The sequence below is a fragment of the Dromaius novaehollandiae genome, chromosome Z (assembly GCF_036370855.1).
Source record: "Dromaius novaehollandiae isolate bDroNov1 chromosome Z, bDroNov1.hap1, whole genome shotgun sequence".
Taxonomy (NCBI): Eukaryota; Metazoa; Chordata; class Aves; order Casuariiformes; family Dromaiidae; genus Dromaius; species Dromaius novaehollandiae.
This window is the reverse complement of record NC_088132.1, coordinates 18,010,034-18,029,120: the sequence shown is the minus strand read 5'-3', so window position 1 is coordinate 18,029,120 and position 19,087 is coordinate 18,010,034. Positions and strand designations below refer to the sequence as shown.

General features: G+C 37.0%; 1 protein-coding gene across 8 annotated transcripts in view; it reads left to right on the top strand.

Annotated features, from left to right (window-relative positions):
- Positions 1-15,522, top strand: part of PTPRD (protein tyrosine phosphatase receptor type D) — a 443,338-nt gene extending 427,816 nt beyond the window's left edge. For all 8 annotated transcript variants that reach the window (XM_064502356.1, XM_064502355.1, XM_064502354.1 and 5 more), the window contains 3 exons: positions 4,563-4,717; positions 8,979-9,114; positions 11,515-15,522. In XM_064502356.1, the coding sequence (XP_064358426.1) occupies positions 4,563-4,717; positions 8,979-9,114; positions 11,515-11,583 (360 nt within the window). In that variant the 3' untranslated portion in view covers positions 11,584-15,522. The remainder of the gene's footprint in view (positions 1-4,562; positions 4,718-8,978; positions 9,115-11,514) is intronic.
- The last annotated feature ends 3,565 nt before the right edge of the window (positions 15,523-19,087 follow it).

The window sequence follows — 19,087 nt, the reverse complement described above, 5'->3', positions numbered from 1 at the left end:
TATGCCATTTCACATAAGTTTAAAAGAGAAAGTCTATTTCTCTCTCTTCTCTTTTTTTTTTCTTTTTTATTAGCAAAGGCCTAGACATGTCCTTGTTTTTCAAGCAATAACCAAACAGCAGAGAAAGGTACTATTAAATGTGTAGCATCTTTATGAACAATGGACTCCATTCAGATATAACATCTGGGCAGCACAATTTTGCAGAGTTCTGAATAAGTATTTGTGCTGAAATGCGCTAGATGATTTAAGTGCTGTCTTCCCTTTCTCCTCATTTCCCCCTTGATCCTTTTGGCGGGAAATTTTCATCACTTACAGCTGTAAATATGTTGTTTTGCACCACCTTCTAGGTTGACTGAGTATGAAGGTTAATACAGTGAGATTTTATAACTGCAGAGCAAGTGGCATTCTTAAGAAAAGCTTGACAAGCTTTGCACGTTATAATTTGATTTTTGGCATAGCTTATTCTCAGCACTCTTGTATATCTGCAGAGAAGAGCTATACAGCTGTGACCCTAGCTTCCTCGTTTTCATTCTGCATTTCTTATCTGAATTCCTGAGTCCAAGACTGCGCACAGATATAAGAGTATATGTACATAAACTTTAAATATGCATTTGGCATTTTTCAGACTTGTGACTTCTAGCACTTTACTCTGCATGATGGGAAAAATTACTGACATCCTCCCTTTCTATAAGCACTGTAGAATACTGTTTGTTCAAGCAAAATAGTGGATGTACTGTCCAGGAACAACTTGACTAGTTACTGAGAGTTGCCAGTCACCATACAAAATACTCAATTTTCTCTTTATTAGCTAGACTGCTGATTTGATGTTAGCTTCATGTAAAATCAGGTACTACAGGCAGTTAGCTAGATGGTCAGCATGTTAAAATTTTAAGCGGGCAAATAAGGCTCAGATATGTGTTTTGGAAAAGAACTGTAGGCATACTTTGGATCTGATTTTCATTCTGTGGAAACGTAGTAAGGATCACATGCATGATAGCTTCTCTAACTTGTTTGTAAATAAAGTTGGAGAAGAACTGGCTTCTAACATCAGTTTTCAACCACATTTGTAAGCATAGGCAGAGTCAAAGGAATTTCACTGCAAAATTGCTGATTGTCTTTGCAGATGGAGTATTAAAAATCTTTCTATTCCTTCTCAAGCTGGAAAAGTCTTAGGTGACATAGTTCATGAAGCTCAAATCACAGAATAATAATGCCAAAAAAAAGCCACAGATGTAGTTGAAGGGGAGAGTCTGCAAACAATACCTAGGGTGAAATATATTTCAAAAAGTTTATTTAAGAGTTTATAGTAAACCAGTATATTTGTATATATCTGTTTGTTTACAGCTAGCAAACCAGTAAAAAGTCTAAAAGCATTCCATAACTTAATTTGCCAGAAATAGTTTTCCTGGTCCTGCTATTAGTATACCTCTTTTTAAAAGTCCAGTACATGCATGTCAACAATCCTGTTTTGACATCTTATAATTGCTTATTATTGTTTTTCAGATTTAAAAAATCTCTTTATCTTAATGGCCCCAGTTTTGTTAAACAACTCCCTGGCAAGCTCTCAGGGCCATCTTAAATTTTCTAGACATGCTGGGAAGCCATAGCCCCGCCAAATTTGCTGAAAGCAGTAAGTGTTACTTAGGAAAATGTATCTTACAGTTTTCTTGTAGTTAGGCTTTTACGCCTGTCACACCCGGTAATTGAGACCATCTAGCTAAATTATTATATTCAACGGCGAATAAATGCTGCACTGGTTGTAACCAGCCTCTCTCCCCCTTATCTTCAAGTGCTTTAGTAATGTCAGAGTAGCATCAGTGCCCTGGCAGAGCTGAGCTGGCTGGTTATTCCCCAGAGGCAGCAAAGGCGCACACTGCCTTTGTAGGTGTCAGCAGCAAGTGTTTGGTGTGGAGCTCCCTGTTATTTCTGAAACTGAATTGTTGTAAGGTGGAACTGACCTCTGTAACCATTTCAATCTGCTGTTCTGACTGCTTTATACGCACTTGCTCTGTAAACTACAAAGGTCAATAGACTGGGGCTGTCTCATATAAGGCTAACCTATTAGTGATGGCTGTAAGAGAGTATTATATATTCTACAGCCTCATCAAAAGACAACTGAATATCCCCTGCAGGAGCAAGAAGAAATCCAACTGGTCATCCAATCAATAGGGTTATTTATTAAAAGCTCTGTGCTCCATACAGGGATTTGAAAGTTCCTATTTTGGTGACTAGTACTTCTTACCCTGTCTCTGTTAACTGTGACAATATTTGAAAATAAAGATTTTAATAACATTTGGCATTTGTATTTGGACTACTATTGTCAAGCATCTCATTAAAAGAAAGCAGCACTGTTTATAATGTCAGGAGCATGGGGAATTGTATAAGAAATTGCAGATCAGCTCCCAGTCTGCTTTAATGGTAGTCTAACATCAGACTAACTAACTTTACTTGTGTGTTCATTACATAGTATTAAATAATAGAAGTTATTGCCCTTAAAAAAAAAAAAAAAAAGAGTGCAGTTTTCACAGCCTTGCATGGGATTCCTGAGTTACTACTACCAGGAAATATACCACATAGTTGATTTAGACAAAGCTGATAAACAAATATTCCTTTAAGTCTATTTCACAGATAGAAATTTGTTGGCTTTCTAATGACAGCCTATACTTAAGTAAAGCAGCATATTTGTTTCTGCTTTCTACTCCCTTAAAAAGTTACTGTTTTTCTAGTGTAAATCCTGTCAGGGTCAGAAATTGTCAAAGAGCTTCCATCGCCTTAATTGGCACATTGCAGTAGAGTCATACTTAAGGTTCTGTTTCTTTATTTGGGGGAAATGGGAGATCAAAATGGGAGTCAGCCTATTGTTTAGTCTTGTTGATGGATTAATATCATTTGCTTATAGTTGTCTTGAACGATGGATTACATTATAGCTTGTTAGAGGGGAATGGGATCACAGAGGTCATTAGGAGAAAACATCATAGAAAATGCCATTTTAGATAGGATATATTTTATATTTGGTACTTTGGATTGATACCTCGTAGAAATAAAATTGGGTAAATATTTTGGAACAGATACACTTTTTTTTAGTGGATAAAAATACTCCGTACAAATGGAATACTTACTGTCAGAGTAGGAATCTGAGAGACAGTAGGGCAAAAAAGAGGGTGTGTGTTACTTCATTCAGCTGCGGCTGGCAACACACCCATTCACTCTCAGCTGACTCATGGGAGGCAGAAACCCGCAGGACCAGAGGAAACATAAAAGCAAATGACTGCTTTTATTTTTGTTTATTTTTAAATGACTTCTATGTCAGTTCTAAGGTCTATAATAACTGAGAGCTTATGGTGGAAAAAAAGAAAGAAAAGAGTGTTCTTGCCTTCAGCATAACTATCTGTTTCTCAGGGGATCTCCTATAATCATTTTAATTTTTCATGAGCTTCACTTAGCAAAAGACCATTTTGAAGACATGGCAGGGTGGGTGCTTAAGAAATGTAACGTGTCCAGAGGAATTAATTCACAGTAGTAGCTCAATTTATGTTCATGCTTTTAAATATTACAGCTACACAGATTGACAGTGCTAAAAATCATCAAAGATGACATTTGAAAGTTTGAAACAAATTTACTTCATCCAGTCGTGTTGTATTTTTATTATTTATGCTGTCCTGAGCATTTACATGTTAAATAGGCATGCAACAGAAACTGGAGTTTACAGTGGACTTCAACTGTTCCTGTGGCTTCTTATAAACATAACCATGCTGCAGTATTCTGCACTTTTAAAAAATTCTGTTAATAGTCCTACTCAAAGGGACTGAACAACTTCAGCCAACATGTCTGGAGAGAGAAAACCCTTCTTCTAGATTATTACTGGCTTGAACCCTATCCAAGCTATTAGTAAATGAAATTATGATGATTCAAAGAAAGTTCATGATTTGAAACAAGTGACTGGTCTTGAACTCTGAAACAAATGACTTGGTCATCTTCTTCCAGGCAAGTGTCTACCCCCTGGAAAGCACCGTAAGTGCTATGCTATTAAAGACACCCTCTGAAAAGAGCCCATTGACTAAATGAGTCTTATCAGTAAAGATATTCCTGCCATGTAGTCATTGAGTGTATTTGTGAAAAGGAGGATCAGGTTGGATAACTATATTCTACCTGTTTTGTATTAAAAGAAAATTACAGTCCAAAAGACTCAAAATATAACTTTAAAAAGTCTTATGAGATCCTAATGAGAATCCATATGAGAACCTAATGAGATATTAACTTCCTATCCTTAGACTCTCCTTTTACACAGGTAAAATGTCAGACAACTCTCCTATCCAATGCAGAAGGGAATCTGCACGGTGTCATAGTTAATTAAATTCCACTTCTGTGCCAATGCGTTATGATAGCTCCAAAAATATGCATCAGTACTGTGACTGAAAGAATCTGTGTGCATGTGATCTTAGCGATTCCCCACTGCCACCCAATGTACATTTTTTGTGATTGACCTTCTGTATTGTTGGCTGACTGGCTTCCAGCCACTGGGACATTGTTTTGGGATATATTATATGTGTCTTTCATTAAAGGATGGCCAGTCCCGTACAGTGAGGCAGTTCCAGTTCACTGACTGGCCAGAACAAGGAGTGCCAAAGTCTGGAGAAGGATTTATTGACTTCATAGGCCAAGTGCATAAAACAAAAGAGCAGTTTGGTCAGGATGGACCAATCTCTGTTCATTGTAGGTAAGTAAACAAAATCTCAAAATGAATCATGTGCAATTTTTTTTCTAAAGTTGACTTTAGAAATAGCTGATGGCAGTGAAAGCATATAGGTAAGTAAAAATTCATAGGTGAACTATCAGAAATGTAATCAAATAGAAGGGTTAAAAAGGAACGTATAGGAGGATCGCTTTATGAAATGCAAACTGTTTTGTGATACAGTTACCTTCGTGCAGAAGAGATTGTCCTGAAGTATGTGGAATCATGATGTTTTTCTTCGTTGAAAAGTGCCTCTACTGCAGGGTAAAAACAACTTGATCAGTGCTAGATTCAGAAAGCAGTAGGAAATGTCTTATCACAGGTTGCTCTATCTGATTTTTTTCTACTGCTAATTAAAAGTCAATCTGTTACATCAGTGGGGATTATTAGCTGTAAACAAACTAGTTACTCCTGAGTAGCACCTCAGTGGCAATCAAGACAAGCCAAAGAAAAATGGTGTCTACATCAGGAAAGTGAACAGAATAGAAATCAGAGTTTGGAAACTTTGCCTGTCAATAAATCCTTGAGGTTTGGATTGGTGAGTTAGAACCTCAGAATGTAATGTCTGTTTTCTGATGTGATGAGCTTCCCAAATTCCTTTACAATTGAGATGTAGATGACAACAGCTTGCAGGGTACATTGGAATAATCCAGGGTGAGCTTTTATAATATTATAGTATTTATTTTTTATTTACTTTTACTGCAGTATTCTAAAGTCTATAGCAGATGGCCAAAAATAATATCTTTATCTTCTATCCTTTATTTAATAAATTGCTTTCTATAAATTCCATTAGGATTTTAGATATTCATTTTTGCAACAATAAATTATTTTTTGATAGATGAAATGTTATTATTTATATAACATAGATGGAAAACATTAATATAGGTACCAAGCAATAGGTACTCCGCAAGCCAAGCAGCGCCCTAATACTAACATGAAGGCAAAACGAACAAGTTTACTAGGTCATATAAATGAAGAGAGAGAGAGAGAGAGAGAGAGAGAGAGATTCTTGTCCTTTCAAAGCCAGAAGAATTGGTTCACATGTTCTGATGCTATGTTTTAACAGAGATCTTTATGCTCCTTAATCGGGAAGACTAACAAAGTAAATATACTGAACTATTTGAATCCCACTTTTTCTGTGTACCTAAGGATTGTTATAGCCCATGAAGGAGAATGGCATTGCAAAGCAGAGTTCAGGGATGCATTTTGCAAAGGAGAGCAAAAGACAGCCATGATAAGAACAAGGTTCATTCTTCCTGACATTAAAGACTTTTGAAAGCAGAGCAATAATAAGCAGTATTTGTCCCTGTGTGCAGGCATGCGTAAGAAAGCAAATATGAAAGCGAGTATTCTTCTAAGTCCTTTCTACCATGCAAGCACTGCCTACGTGTGACTCTGAAATGAAATACATCTCGCAGCCCTTCCAATTAAGTGTGATCTTTCATGCTGAAGCCATGGAGAATTCTACGATTGATTTTGGTAGAAACAATGTCAGATCCAACATAATCCATCAAGATTTTGTCTTTAAATGTTTTATCATCATGCTAATGACATTTTAGAAGTTATTAATGCTAATCATCATTATCAATGTTAGACAACTCATATGAATATCAAATAACCCTCTTAAATTGCTAAGTTTATTAGTTTCTTTCAGGAAGCACAAGATCCCAGGTACCTCCACTAGCCTAGACCTTGTGGTATTCTTAGAATGGCACCAGTTGGTACCATGAGGAGTTTTTAAGGATTTTTTCTTGTTGAGGAAAGTAGTGGGGAAATTATTTCACCATCAGACTCCCCAAGTGCCAGTTTCCTGTAGTTTCCATCCCACTCTGCACATCTGAGTTTGCTTTCTGTGTTCCATAGTAAACCACCACCACCTGCACTTTCCAAACATTAGGCAAATTCTGCTTTTCTGGCACTTTTACAAATAGGTCAGTGTGTTACTATTTAAAACTTTCTAACCTCACCAGGCAATCAATTAAAAATTAACAAAAATAATAAAGGATTGTTCATTCAGAAGCAAAATATTCATCCAGAATCAATCTTTGGCATTTGCAGTTTTATTTCAGCTTTTAGCTGGAGAGTAGGAAAGAACACCATTTCCCAACATGCATTCAAGACCTACTTTTAAGAACAAATTCCTCCCTCTTATAAAAACATCAGTACTTCCTCGTGACTGATTAAGGTATTCTGAGTTCTGTCTCTAATGGTTAAAACCTCAATGAATCCTCATGCTGAGCTAGAAGCATCATGGAGTGGTGCCAAGGACCCTTTACCATTTACGAAACAGAGGGTTCTTCAAAACCTGTGGTGCATTCCTTTGTAAATTATTGTGATAGAAGTCAGTCTGCAGTTTGACTTGCATTGAATGAAGTCAGCTGATCTTTAAGAATGCTACTAGTACATTTGTGGGTTTCCATCACTCTTTAGAAATGCGAAGTGTCTGCTAATAGGAAATGAATTAATGTTTAAACATGCTTGTCACTTTCAGCTGGAACAAGGTCCATCAGTTTTCTACGGACTTTACCGAAGTATTACACTTGATGGCTAATTAGGATCTGAAAGCATTGAGATCTTTTCGTATTAGTCTGTATTCCTCATTAAGTAATTCTCCAGATACCTTTTCACTTCTTAAGAACACGAGAGCAAATTAATTCCCCCCTCTTGTTGATTTAAAGAGTTCTGAATAGTTTTCTTAAGGTAATAAGCATTTGACTAATACCTAATTTAGAAGTCATCACACATATATTTAGAAAGCCACCCCTTTTTGTTTGAGTTCTTCAAATGGTTCAGCAGGAGCAAGAAGACCTGAAATGGTAATTAGCCTTCACTGTGCTGGACACTTTCTGGGGTACTATGTTGAGATCCCATTGTCATCAACTCTTAAAGTCTAAGCAGGTTTCAGCAATCTGTTTCCAGGACTTTTTGAGCACGTTTCTTAAACATTGCCTTTCTAATTTATCCTATCAGGGAAAGGAGATCTTATAATCCCGTTGCTCTAGATCTGCAGGACAATTGTCATCACATATAGGAGGAATACCAGCACAGAGTGTGACACTTTATCAAGTTGTGTCTCAAGTGTCCTTTAGCTTCAGCCCTCTGAGGGCACACAGGTTCTGCAAAGTTTCTAAATCCAATCACATATATTTAACAGCCCTAGAAATGTGCTGATCTAGACTAAACAATAAAATACCATCGTACAACGTGGACATTGGTTTCTACACTGGTCTCAGTGTTCAGTGTACCTCTGTCATGGTCCATGTGGATGTTCAGAGTTCTTCAGCCTCTCCCTGTCGTTCATCTTCCCATCGAATAGGTCTATAAGTCTCCAGCTTCCCAAGCCTATTAAACCCTGTGAAGCAGTCAGAACCCACTATAAGATGCTGGGTTGCTTAATTACCACCGCTCAGACTCAGTAGATTATTTTTTTCTGTGTCCAAGAGTGATCCACATGATTAGATGATTATTTAAGTTTAATGACTGACTACTGTTGGCACTTTTAATTACAGGAATATCTTTCTTGTGGGTTTTAGCTAATGGCAGAAATCCAAGACAGAACAGAGGGCAAATAAGCCATATATTCCATTCTAATGTGGACACACACAGTCTATGTATGTCAGCATCTGTAATGTATACACTGGACTGTGAAACTTCAATAAAAGCTCTATCTTAGGTTTTACATGTGTCAGTTATTTAAATTGTAGTGTGTATGAACAATTTCAATATTAACTGAAAGTCCACTGGTTGTCTTCAATTCAGAAGAGAGAATCAATTAACGTATCAAATGGGGGAAGATTCTTATCAAATGGAGGGGATACATCATCACATCATCAACAAATATATCAAATGGAGGGGATACACATGAACAAGCTGAGATGAAGAAAGCAGTAACATGCATTCTGGTTTCCTTTTCTTTTGTCATTTCCAGCGTAGATCACCAGCAGCAAACACTCTCATTTTCTCTCACCATGCACTGATTACTGTATATTTGGATCAACAAACCAAGTCACTTTGCAGTGAAGAATGGCAAGGCAGGAAGTACATAAGTAGTATGTTGAGTTTGCTTGAGAGCAGTTATTCTTCTGAATGAAATATGTCAATTTGCTGTGGAATTTTGCTCAGTGAGCCTTTCCCTGTTTCAAAATCCATACAAACATGGTGTGTTGTGTCCACAGATAAGCTGTCAGCGAATTTTTTCAGCATTAACTGTCAATTAATATTCCCTTTTTTTTTTTTATTGCAATAGTGCGGGTGTTGGAAGAACTGGAGTATTCATAACCCTGAGCATTGTGTTGGAAAGAATGAGATATGAAGGTGTTGTTGACATCTTCCAGACTGTCAAAATGTTAAGGACACAACGGCCAGCCATGGTACAGACGGAGGTGAGGAGAACAGTGTCCATATACAATGGTGATGGAAAAGGAGGCAGGGTGGGGGGAGCAGTTTCCACAGCCAAGAATGCACAGACAGAGACTGTGTAAAATGTGCTTACATTTATATGTTTACTGACTATATGGCTACAGAGCAAAATTTGCTGTAGACGCAGTGCAAGAATTATTTCATGTTCTTATGGCAGTAGATGCTGCTGGCTGGGGAAGAAAAGAGTCACTTCAGTGGTGGATCCTGAATTATGATAGTTGAGTAAAACCATTTTTCAAGAAATGCTTTCCATTTTTATTTGAACCTTTCCTTCCTGGCAGAAATGTGTGGTAATAAAGAAGGAGGCCAAATGTTTGTGCGGGTGGACGCACTAGATTCTGTATGTTCCAAAAGCAAAGCGTTGTTCATGGCTTCAAACTCAGGCTGTATTATTTTCATGGTTGTCTTGACTTTGTGTCACCAAGCAAGTGGCTGTTTGGCCTGAAAATCATAGTGGTAAATTCAGCCTTGGGAAAACTATGGAGTAAATGATTGCCTTGCTTGCAAGATTGCTATAGAGAAATGAGGAGAGAGATAAGCAGTATCAGCTGATCTACTGGGCCTGGTTCCTTGGAACTGTGTCATGTCATAAAGAACATTAAATATTTTCGGTATGCGCTTAATTTCTTCTTAAATTTCTGGACAGGAGACTTGAACTCAGCCTGAGTCATTAGATTAGAGAACTAAGTCAAAGGGCAAGAGAAGGGAAACATTTTAGGTCATACATTTATTTGATATAATTTGACTGACATTGGCCTTTACATTGCATTCTATTAAATTTAAGATGGCTCCCTAGAGATTACCATTTTCTAAAAGAAAATTGCACTTATTCAGAAAAGGCTAGATAGCCTTATTTTTAAGAAGACAACTTTATAAATACATATATGAGAAATATAGATAAGCTTGTCACTGATACAAGTAACTCACTGTGACCAAATGGAAGAATTAATTACATTTCTTTTCCATTACCATCATTATTCTAGAAGTGTACATTAGGCAAAATGAAAAATACCTATTTTCTGTCCTTTTGTTTCCAAGAAAGAAATACAGCATACAGAAAAACTATGCTTCTTGGAGCCTACCTGACAAATACAGAATTGGGCTATGTGATATATTCCCCCTCCTCCTGCTTCATCTTGTTGCTGTATGCTACCCTTCACCCCCAGCTGAAAGTAGAAGTGTTGGGGATTCATTTCTCTCAGGACTCGTAAAAGAAATCCTACATTCAGCAACATAAGGTGCTGAGAAATCTCATCCTTTTTCAACAAAGCACTTGAAATCAGTGTGGACTACCCATATATTTAAAATCTGGACATATGTTTTAAAGTATTCTCCACTGTTCCAACACCAAGGAGAAAGGAGCTACTAGTGATCATGCAATTAAACTGATGCAAGTATCTAATCAGTCTCCTGGTCTTCAAAAAACTTTTAATTGTGATCTTAATAAATATAAGCCATGTGGGGTTACCAGATTTCACTATAATATAAATGACTAGACTGTTTTGGTATTTTGGATGGCTTTCAGAAGTAATTTCTTTCTTTTTTTTATCATCTACACCCTGAGTAGCAGTCACAAATGAGTACATTGACTTGGCATTTTGGTATAAGCGTGCAGTGTTTCATAAATGTGCAAAAGGACTGCTGCGTGTGGGGGGGAATAACATGAAGTGCCAAAAATTGGATTCACTAAAAGTATATGCAAATCTCTCACCACCTTGTGCTTTCTTTCTCTGTTTTCAGGTTGAAACACAATCTGTTTCATGTTAATAAGGTGCTTAGCTACATGTTTCTCTCTTAGGTCCTGTTCTTGCCACAGGCTAACATATCTTCACATCATCAACAAAGCTTACGTTACTGAAGGTTGGGGTCCCCTTGCTTCCTAACCTGATTTTTAACCTAGTGGCTTTCCCTACAGCATTCTGTATCAGGGCTGTGATGGATATTGTCACTTAATGCGGAGTGTCATATTTGCTGTAGAGTTAATTGAACATCTTGCTAGTTATTTTCAAATATGTTGGGGTGAGGGGAGAGTCTTAACATGCTCCCATACGAGAAAAAGCTTTTTTCTTATGTTATATTAATTCAGAACAACAAATTGTCAGTAAATGGTTGTATAGTCTCTTCACGAAAAGAAGGTGCATTCTGTGGAGAATGTTATTGCATTAAATCTCGGTCTATCTTCGTTTATTGTAACTCAAACTGCTGTTCTGTTGATGTCAGCAAGAGAATACTGCTGAACTGCAGATGCCTCTGTGGTATATTTGTCTGTAGCCACGAAGAATTCACTCTTACTTGGAATGTAATAGAAAGCAACCAACAAGACAGCTTTTGAAGCTTTTCTTTTTTTCTCTTTCTTTCTCCAGGATCAATACCAGTTCTGCTATCGAGCCGCACTAGAATATCTGGGCAGCTTTGATCACTATGCAACGTAAAAACCCACCGTGGATTTTTATTGCAGGCCCTTTAAGATCCAGAGAGCCGCTTCTGAGCCATACGGTGTGCTTTAGAAATACTTCTTAACTCTTAGCTAAGGAGCAATTATTGGGGATATATAAAACAAACAAAAATATTGGGGATATATAAAACAAAAACAAAAACTATTCCATGTGGACCAAGAATTCACAGTTTAATAACCTAACCATAATAAAACAATCCTGACCGGTGAGGCGTCTGAAGGATCTCATTTACAGATACCTCAAGGGTCCGACATTGGTTGAAGTTAAAGGGAAGAGGAAATTGTTGGAAGGAAGCATCATCTTGTTCAGGATTGCATGATTGTTGCAAAGAGGAGTTTTGAGAGAACTGCAATTCAGTGCAAGATGTTTGTTAAAAGGCCGGTACGTGGCTTCTAAAACAAAAGGGACTCTTTGCTTCAACATCACCCCTTTCCACCATACTGCTCATCATAACACTTTAGGGAAAATGTGGGAATGTTTAAAAGGAAAGTCCTTGATTTAGTTTTTTAGTATTGTAAAGATACTGCTGACCTGTGCTTCATTTTTAACTGTGTAAACTTTTTCCTTTTTTTAACAAGAGTTTATCATTCAATGAAGTGAATTAAAAACAAGGTTGCATAACTGTTCATTTTTTTGTTTAAAAATTGTAGATTTTTTTAAGCTGTAGAACTGTTATCTGTAATATCGTGCTGTAGACATGTTAACGAATTTGAAAATTTGCACATTTTTGTGCAGTCCTATATTTATCTACAGTACCACAGTCTTGTTAGATATTACTTTTACAGTTTTGTTTATTTTATTTTTCTTTAAGAAAATATTCATTGTAATCAGTTAAATCAAAATGGGGCTTTTTGGTTTCATTTGGAATCAACAGGGAGGCGCAAAGTATAAAGATGCTGCTAACACACACACACACACACACACGCACATGCACACACGCACACGCACACGCACGCACACCCGCACATGCACACCCCTCTCTCCTCTATATGTATAGGTATATGTATGTATTGCAGTCTACTCAAATCTATCTGTCTGTATAGCTACAGTGATACAGATAGATAGATATCTGCACACATACACATAAATATATCAGTTCTTCCATGACTTGGATTTATCAAAGTGGTGGGAAAGCTTTTCAGCATACTGCAATCAAGATGTACTAGCATTTGATCTTCTCTGCATTTCCAAAGTCCAGAAACTTTTGTTTTGAAGGGAAATGAGGAATGCACATCACTGATATTAGAACATCATCCCTATCTCAAATGATATTTGTAGCCACGTTGTCACTTGAACACACAAACACACACACACACAAACACACACACACACAAAAAACACACGTGCGCGTACACACACACACACACACACACACACACACACACACACACACACACAGTATGTGGTTTAGGCTTCCAGTGAAGTTCAATATTTGTAACACTTTAGTGCAATAAGAAATCATATTATTAAATGTAGGAGGTGTGCATGTGGAAAAGGTCAGTGCATATCCCTTTAGGGGGGAGAATGTTGTAATATACTAGCTATTAAGATGTTTTAAAACTGTATTCAATAGTATACTGTCTATAGTGTGCGCTATGAAATTTACATTTATCGTATGTAACAGGGCAAAGCCAAACACACATTGCTCTGTGAAATCAAACTTTTTGTGGCACACAGCATTGTTTGGAGATGCTGTTTTTTATTTTAATTTTACATTTAGAGTGCCTTATATTTGATGCCTATTTTGAATAGCATTTCTTTAAGTTAGCCTTCATTTGTATTTAGTTCAGTTCATATCTCTGTTATTCTTTTCAGTGAAAACAACATTCTAACACATGTAATCAGACAATTTTGAATAATATGCATTCCCAGTCTCTAATCAAGTACGGATGGTAATAAGTGATAACCCAAAACACATAGGTAGTCAAGGCCCTTTGTCTTTCCATATTTCCAACTACAGACCAGCCCACAACTTAAAGATCCATTTCCAGTTGGCTTTTCAAAACCACTGTGTCACTCGTTATAGTATTATCATTGCAGAGATGTAGCAGTACACTAGTAGTAGCTGACATAAGTAGTGTTTGTGCATCTTTTTTTTTTAATTTTGGGCTAGCCCTGCTCTTTCACTTGTGTCAACAGATTGCTAAAGTCAAACCGTTGCTTTCGGTGGGATGGTTCATGTAAGGCTAGCACAACTGAGCCCTCAGGGCATATTTTAGAATGACACTAGTTTTTCTTCTGGGGATAAAAAAAATTCTGTTAACAGCACAAAGTATTTTGTGGGACTTTTAATACCATGCCATTTACATTGACCCCATTTTTCTGTCATGCCTTGTACCAATTAGTACATGAGTATCTAAGGAATTATTTCTTTGGGGTTTCAGATAAGAGCATCGGTATGGCTTGGCAATGTCACCTTAACTTTTTCTTCTTCCACATTTCCCACTACTAGCAGAAAGAAATATATGAAAGACCAAACTCTAGCAAGCATTGTATTTGAGCACTTTTGTAAAGAAAAAAACCACAAAAACAAAACAAAAATATAAATATATATATAAAATAGAAGTATTATAGAAGGCTACCTCAGAATGAGATTCTATAACTTACATCTGAACCAGAGAAGAATGTGCACTATGTTTCTTTTTCTTCTTCTTTCTTGATTTGTATTTTTTAAAGAATTATTGAAGTGCCAGGTTATGTGGTGTGGTCATGTCCTTTTATTCAAATATTGGGGATCAGAAAAACACATATAATTATAGAAAGGATATTTTTGGAAACAGACTAGGGAAGATTCTTGCACACCAGATCTGTAAACAGATCAGAGCTTTCTCCCTAGTAGACTATCTTGCAAGGTCTAAGGAAAAAGGAGGGCGTTAAAAAAAAAAATTAGAGCCAGTTTGTAAGGGAAACCGCTGTACAACTAAATATTCTTCTAGCTTTTATGTTTATGAGTTGTTTCTAAAGAGAACCGTTAGCATCATTGATGTGCATTCCACTTTCTGTATTCTTATATATAGTCATTCTACAGTTAATTTAAATTGAAAGCATGTCTACATATAGCGTACATTTCCAAGCTTAGAATTGGTTTCATCAGCATAACCAGTACGGTGCTATTATTTACGTTTGTATGTGTAGTTATGTCTAATTTTGTAATTAGTTGCAATGGGGAAAAACTCAAAATATATAAAAATGATTTGTACAGAAGTTTATTTTAGCTCTTTTTTTAAAATGTTTTGAGTAGCTAGATGTTGGAGAGGATGGCTGGGGGAAGGGAGGGGCCCTCTAGGGAGATTTGCACTTTCTATACCTTTGTACTATGCACTGCCCTATTGATTCTACACCCAATAATGTTATTACTTGAACCCATCTGTAAGAAACTGCTTATAAAATCCACTTGTGTGTACGTAAATGACACAGAACGTGTAAAAAGGAAAAAAAAAAAGTTAGCAGCGACAAACAAAAAACGCAGCTGCTTTTTTTCCTTTTATTCTCTCCAGGTTTTCCTTTATTTTTCTTTATTCTTTTTTTTTCTTATTTCCTTTTTTTTCTTGGTGCCCTGATACTCCAACAGATATCAGAAGGCTGCAGGTCCCATCATAACCATCTGTTATGTGGCTTTGCCATTCAAGCTTGGAGTGTCTTTACAAAGATAATAAAAAAATTGTGTTCTTTGCTCTTGTTTTGGATGCATAGACTGAAAAATAAAAAATTACCTTGTACAATGGCTTGTTAAAAAAAATACAATTACCTCTAATTAGTAGTACGCGTAAATGTTTTACAGAATGAAAGGCGTGCTTTTTATTTTCTTACTTCGTTACATTGGTGGCGAAAGAAAGTCTGTATGAAAATCAGTTCTTTGCTGACACAAGTTCCATTTGTTACAAATGAATTCTAATAAAATGTCAGTGTTATGCAGCCCTGGTCTTCTTTCTTAAGCAGTACTTTTGGAATCAAAACTTGTTTGGTCCCTTGTGGTGATAAAGGAGTTTAATTGAAACTACAAAGCAGTCATTAATCTTCTTAACTAGTAGTTGGACAGTGGAAAATGCATTTCCAGGTTAGCAAATGCATTGTCTTCAGCAGCAGATTTTGAGCCAGCAGAAGCAAAATTCTTGTTTGACATGAATTCTGGTAACTTCATGAATTTCAACAAAATTATGACACTTTACATGCCTCAGGTCTTTCCCCTTTGTGCTTTAGAAGTGTATCCATTCATTGAGAAAATACAGTTCTGTCTACTCTTAGGACCCATCCCAACAGGGTAAAACACCCCCACACACTTGTGGAGAACTCTGAATTCTTCACTTTCTTCTGAATTTGGCCATCATGCTGCAGGTCCTGGAGTGAATCGAAGGTGAAGCGGTGCAGAGCTGCTGGTCGGTGGTCCATTACAGCGGCCAGCAGTCACGACTGAGCTGCAGCTCATTTCGGTCCTGCCCTGTGTGCTCTGCTCCTGCCAGGGAGTGCCCGCACCAGGCAAAACAGCACTATCGCTCTTCCTTGAAAAGGTTTAGGGAAACGTGCTGAAGTGTCATGGGGCAAACTACAAGGAGCACAGCATGGAAATCTGGTCAAGGGAAAGAGGAGGCGATCTCACGCTGTCCTGGTTGTGGAAGAGGGCAGGCTTCATCTCTAAGCTTGTTTGGTTACTCAGGGAACACAGTCTATTAGCAACTGGTGTTAAGTACATGTTAATAAAGAATTCACTGCACTGGAAGGATTTGCAAAGACATTAACATCAGACTGGTTTATAAGAACTTGCATTATTCCTAGCCTAATTTTCCCATAAAGATAGAGATTATAGTGTAAAAGGGAGAGCTTAATATTCTCATGATTTTGTTAGCTTCCTACTGACTTCAACAGATTTTTACAATTACTACTTTGCAGGCTGGCTACCTTTTTCTTGGACTTTTTTTGCACAGTCTTTGTGAGATGGTTTAAAGTTGTGTTATGTAAGGGTTACTTAAACCATCTGAGTGGCTTCAGATGGTTCCCTTCAATGTCGGAATTTGACTCCTTTGGATTTTGCTGCTCTGTGCATCCAGCACAGGCCAAAGTATACTGTGTGAAAAAATGAATATTGATACAAAGATTTGACTGTGTATGGATTAATACATTTCAAGTATAGTTGATGTGTTTTAGCAAGACTAGTTCTAATTATTTTCTAAGATAAGTTAGAATTAAGTCCTAATTTCTACACACAGAAAAAGTATTTTTATGTCATAACCCTTGAAACCACCAGTCAGTTATGAGACACTGCTGAGATGTAAAATTGCCCCATATCAAAGCGAAACAATAGCTAGAATTTTGAACAGCAAGTACAACTGTACCTTCTTCAATATTATATGAACACTCTGACTTCCCAGAATTTTTGGTGCTTTTTCATTCTAATGTTTTTTAAAAGGATGGAGCAGATGTCTGAGTGGGGACAGCACCTGGTCAGTCCTGATCCTGCAGTAAGAGAGAATTCATGTCTGCAGGTTGCATTTCTTTACCCACTGCCCTCATCTCCCAGCCTATCTGAGAGTATTAGGATAAAAGCGGGCTACTGAGAAATGTATAAGCAGAGTACTGAAAACATGCTGAGGGGGAATATACAGAAAAAAACTGCTCACAGACCAAAGTGTCTGGAACAGATCAGTACCTATTGAAACCTTAAGAATATTATAGTCATTGCTGCTGTTTAAGAAGGGGAGAGAAAAACATTTACAGAAACCACTGGCAGTTTTTTTGCTTCAAATGGGAACATGACCTTCTTTCTTTTCCTCTTAATTGACTATATAATCAGCAGAATGATCTTTAATTTAATTACTTTTTACACTCTTCTGGCAAACTTTGGAACTTTTAGGGAAAAAAAAAGCAAACTTGTTGACATGTAAGCCATCCTACCAATGACAAATGAATCTCTCTTCCATAAAACTTAATCTGGAGGAAAAAAACAAAACAAAACAAAAAAAAAAGCTTCTTTGTGGAATTGCAAAGTTGACCAAATAGCCCTGCATTTTGCAACTTTGAAGTTTCACAATTTCAGACAATCAAACTTTGACAACAGCACTGGAGCAAATTGGCCACAATGTCAATGAAAGGTATCAAATGATATGCTATATTACTTGCACTGCCAAAGAATATCGTTAAAGCATTTTGAGAAGTATGAAACACTGGTACTTTTTTTATTCCATCACTGGGGAAACAAAATATACATAGGCTTTAAACTACATGTTGCTAAAGATGGTCTTTAAGACCTTTGACAGAATGTTGCGTTTAGGGTTTTTTCTTCTCTTCTTTTTTTTAGGAAGAGATATAAATGTTGTGCTACCTAGCACTGACTGAATGCATTCGGAAAGTTATTTTATTCAAAAAATTAAGGATTTGAATACAGTAGTTATATTAGTATTCAAGAGAGAATATTTTCCCATTGCACTACCCTGTCTGGTTTAAACAAGCTGGGTTTGCCCTCTTATTCTGCCTATGATGACCATGATAGCAGGATCCAGCATATTTTTCCATCACTAATGCAGTGAGTCAAGATGGGAGGAAACATCTGCTGACTAGCTTTCAGAGGAGAGCAGAATGATAACCTGCAAATGAGACATTGTAATGAATAGAGATCATTTTGCATCTAGGCTATAAATAGGGTGCTTTTGAACCCAAAATGCATTCAGCTTGCTTCTGTCAGCAGAAGTCTTTATTATTATAGCAAGAACAAGCAAACAGCCTTTCTTTGCCAATAAAAGCAGTGCATTATATATTCAACAGCCTTATTGGATTTAGAATGTAAATCTTTCAAGTCAAAACTGCCTGGAAATGCATTTCCTTCTCTGAACGATAAAGACAAGCAAACAAATACAAGACTTTCTTCATTGGAAGAAATTATTTGGAAATATAGGAAGATTACTGTATTGTGCATTAAGATTCTTATACTTCTGGTCTTTGAAAATCCATCTTGGTCTTGAAATCCAGAAGGGTCCAAAGTGAACCTAGTTTTCTGTTGTGGTGGGCACTTTGCAAACACATAGCAAACAGGAGATCCTGCCTGGGAAGTTCTCATATGCACAACAAAACAAAACATCAGCTAAAGGCTGGATGGGGACAAACACACAGGTGACATTTCCAAGTTCATGAGGTATATCAATGTCAATGCTGACTCCTGAACCAAACCAATTAGCCAGCACTACCACTACAAGTCATCTCGTTCAGGCATCATGATGTTTCAAAATATGCATAACAAAAACTGCAAAAATCAGTGTCTAATGTTGGGTACACAGTAACCTACTGAACACAGATGTGGCACAACTGTCATCTTTCACTGACAACAGTAAAACTGTATTTCTGTTCCATGCATACAAAATGTTTATCAAATTAATACAACATCATCTCAATAGTTTACACTTTCAAAGAACATTTTGCAACCATTTCATGCAGTCACACCTTTGAGTGCCTTTTATTCCACTTCGTATGCTAATGTTTGCTCTTCCTCTTT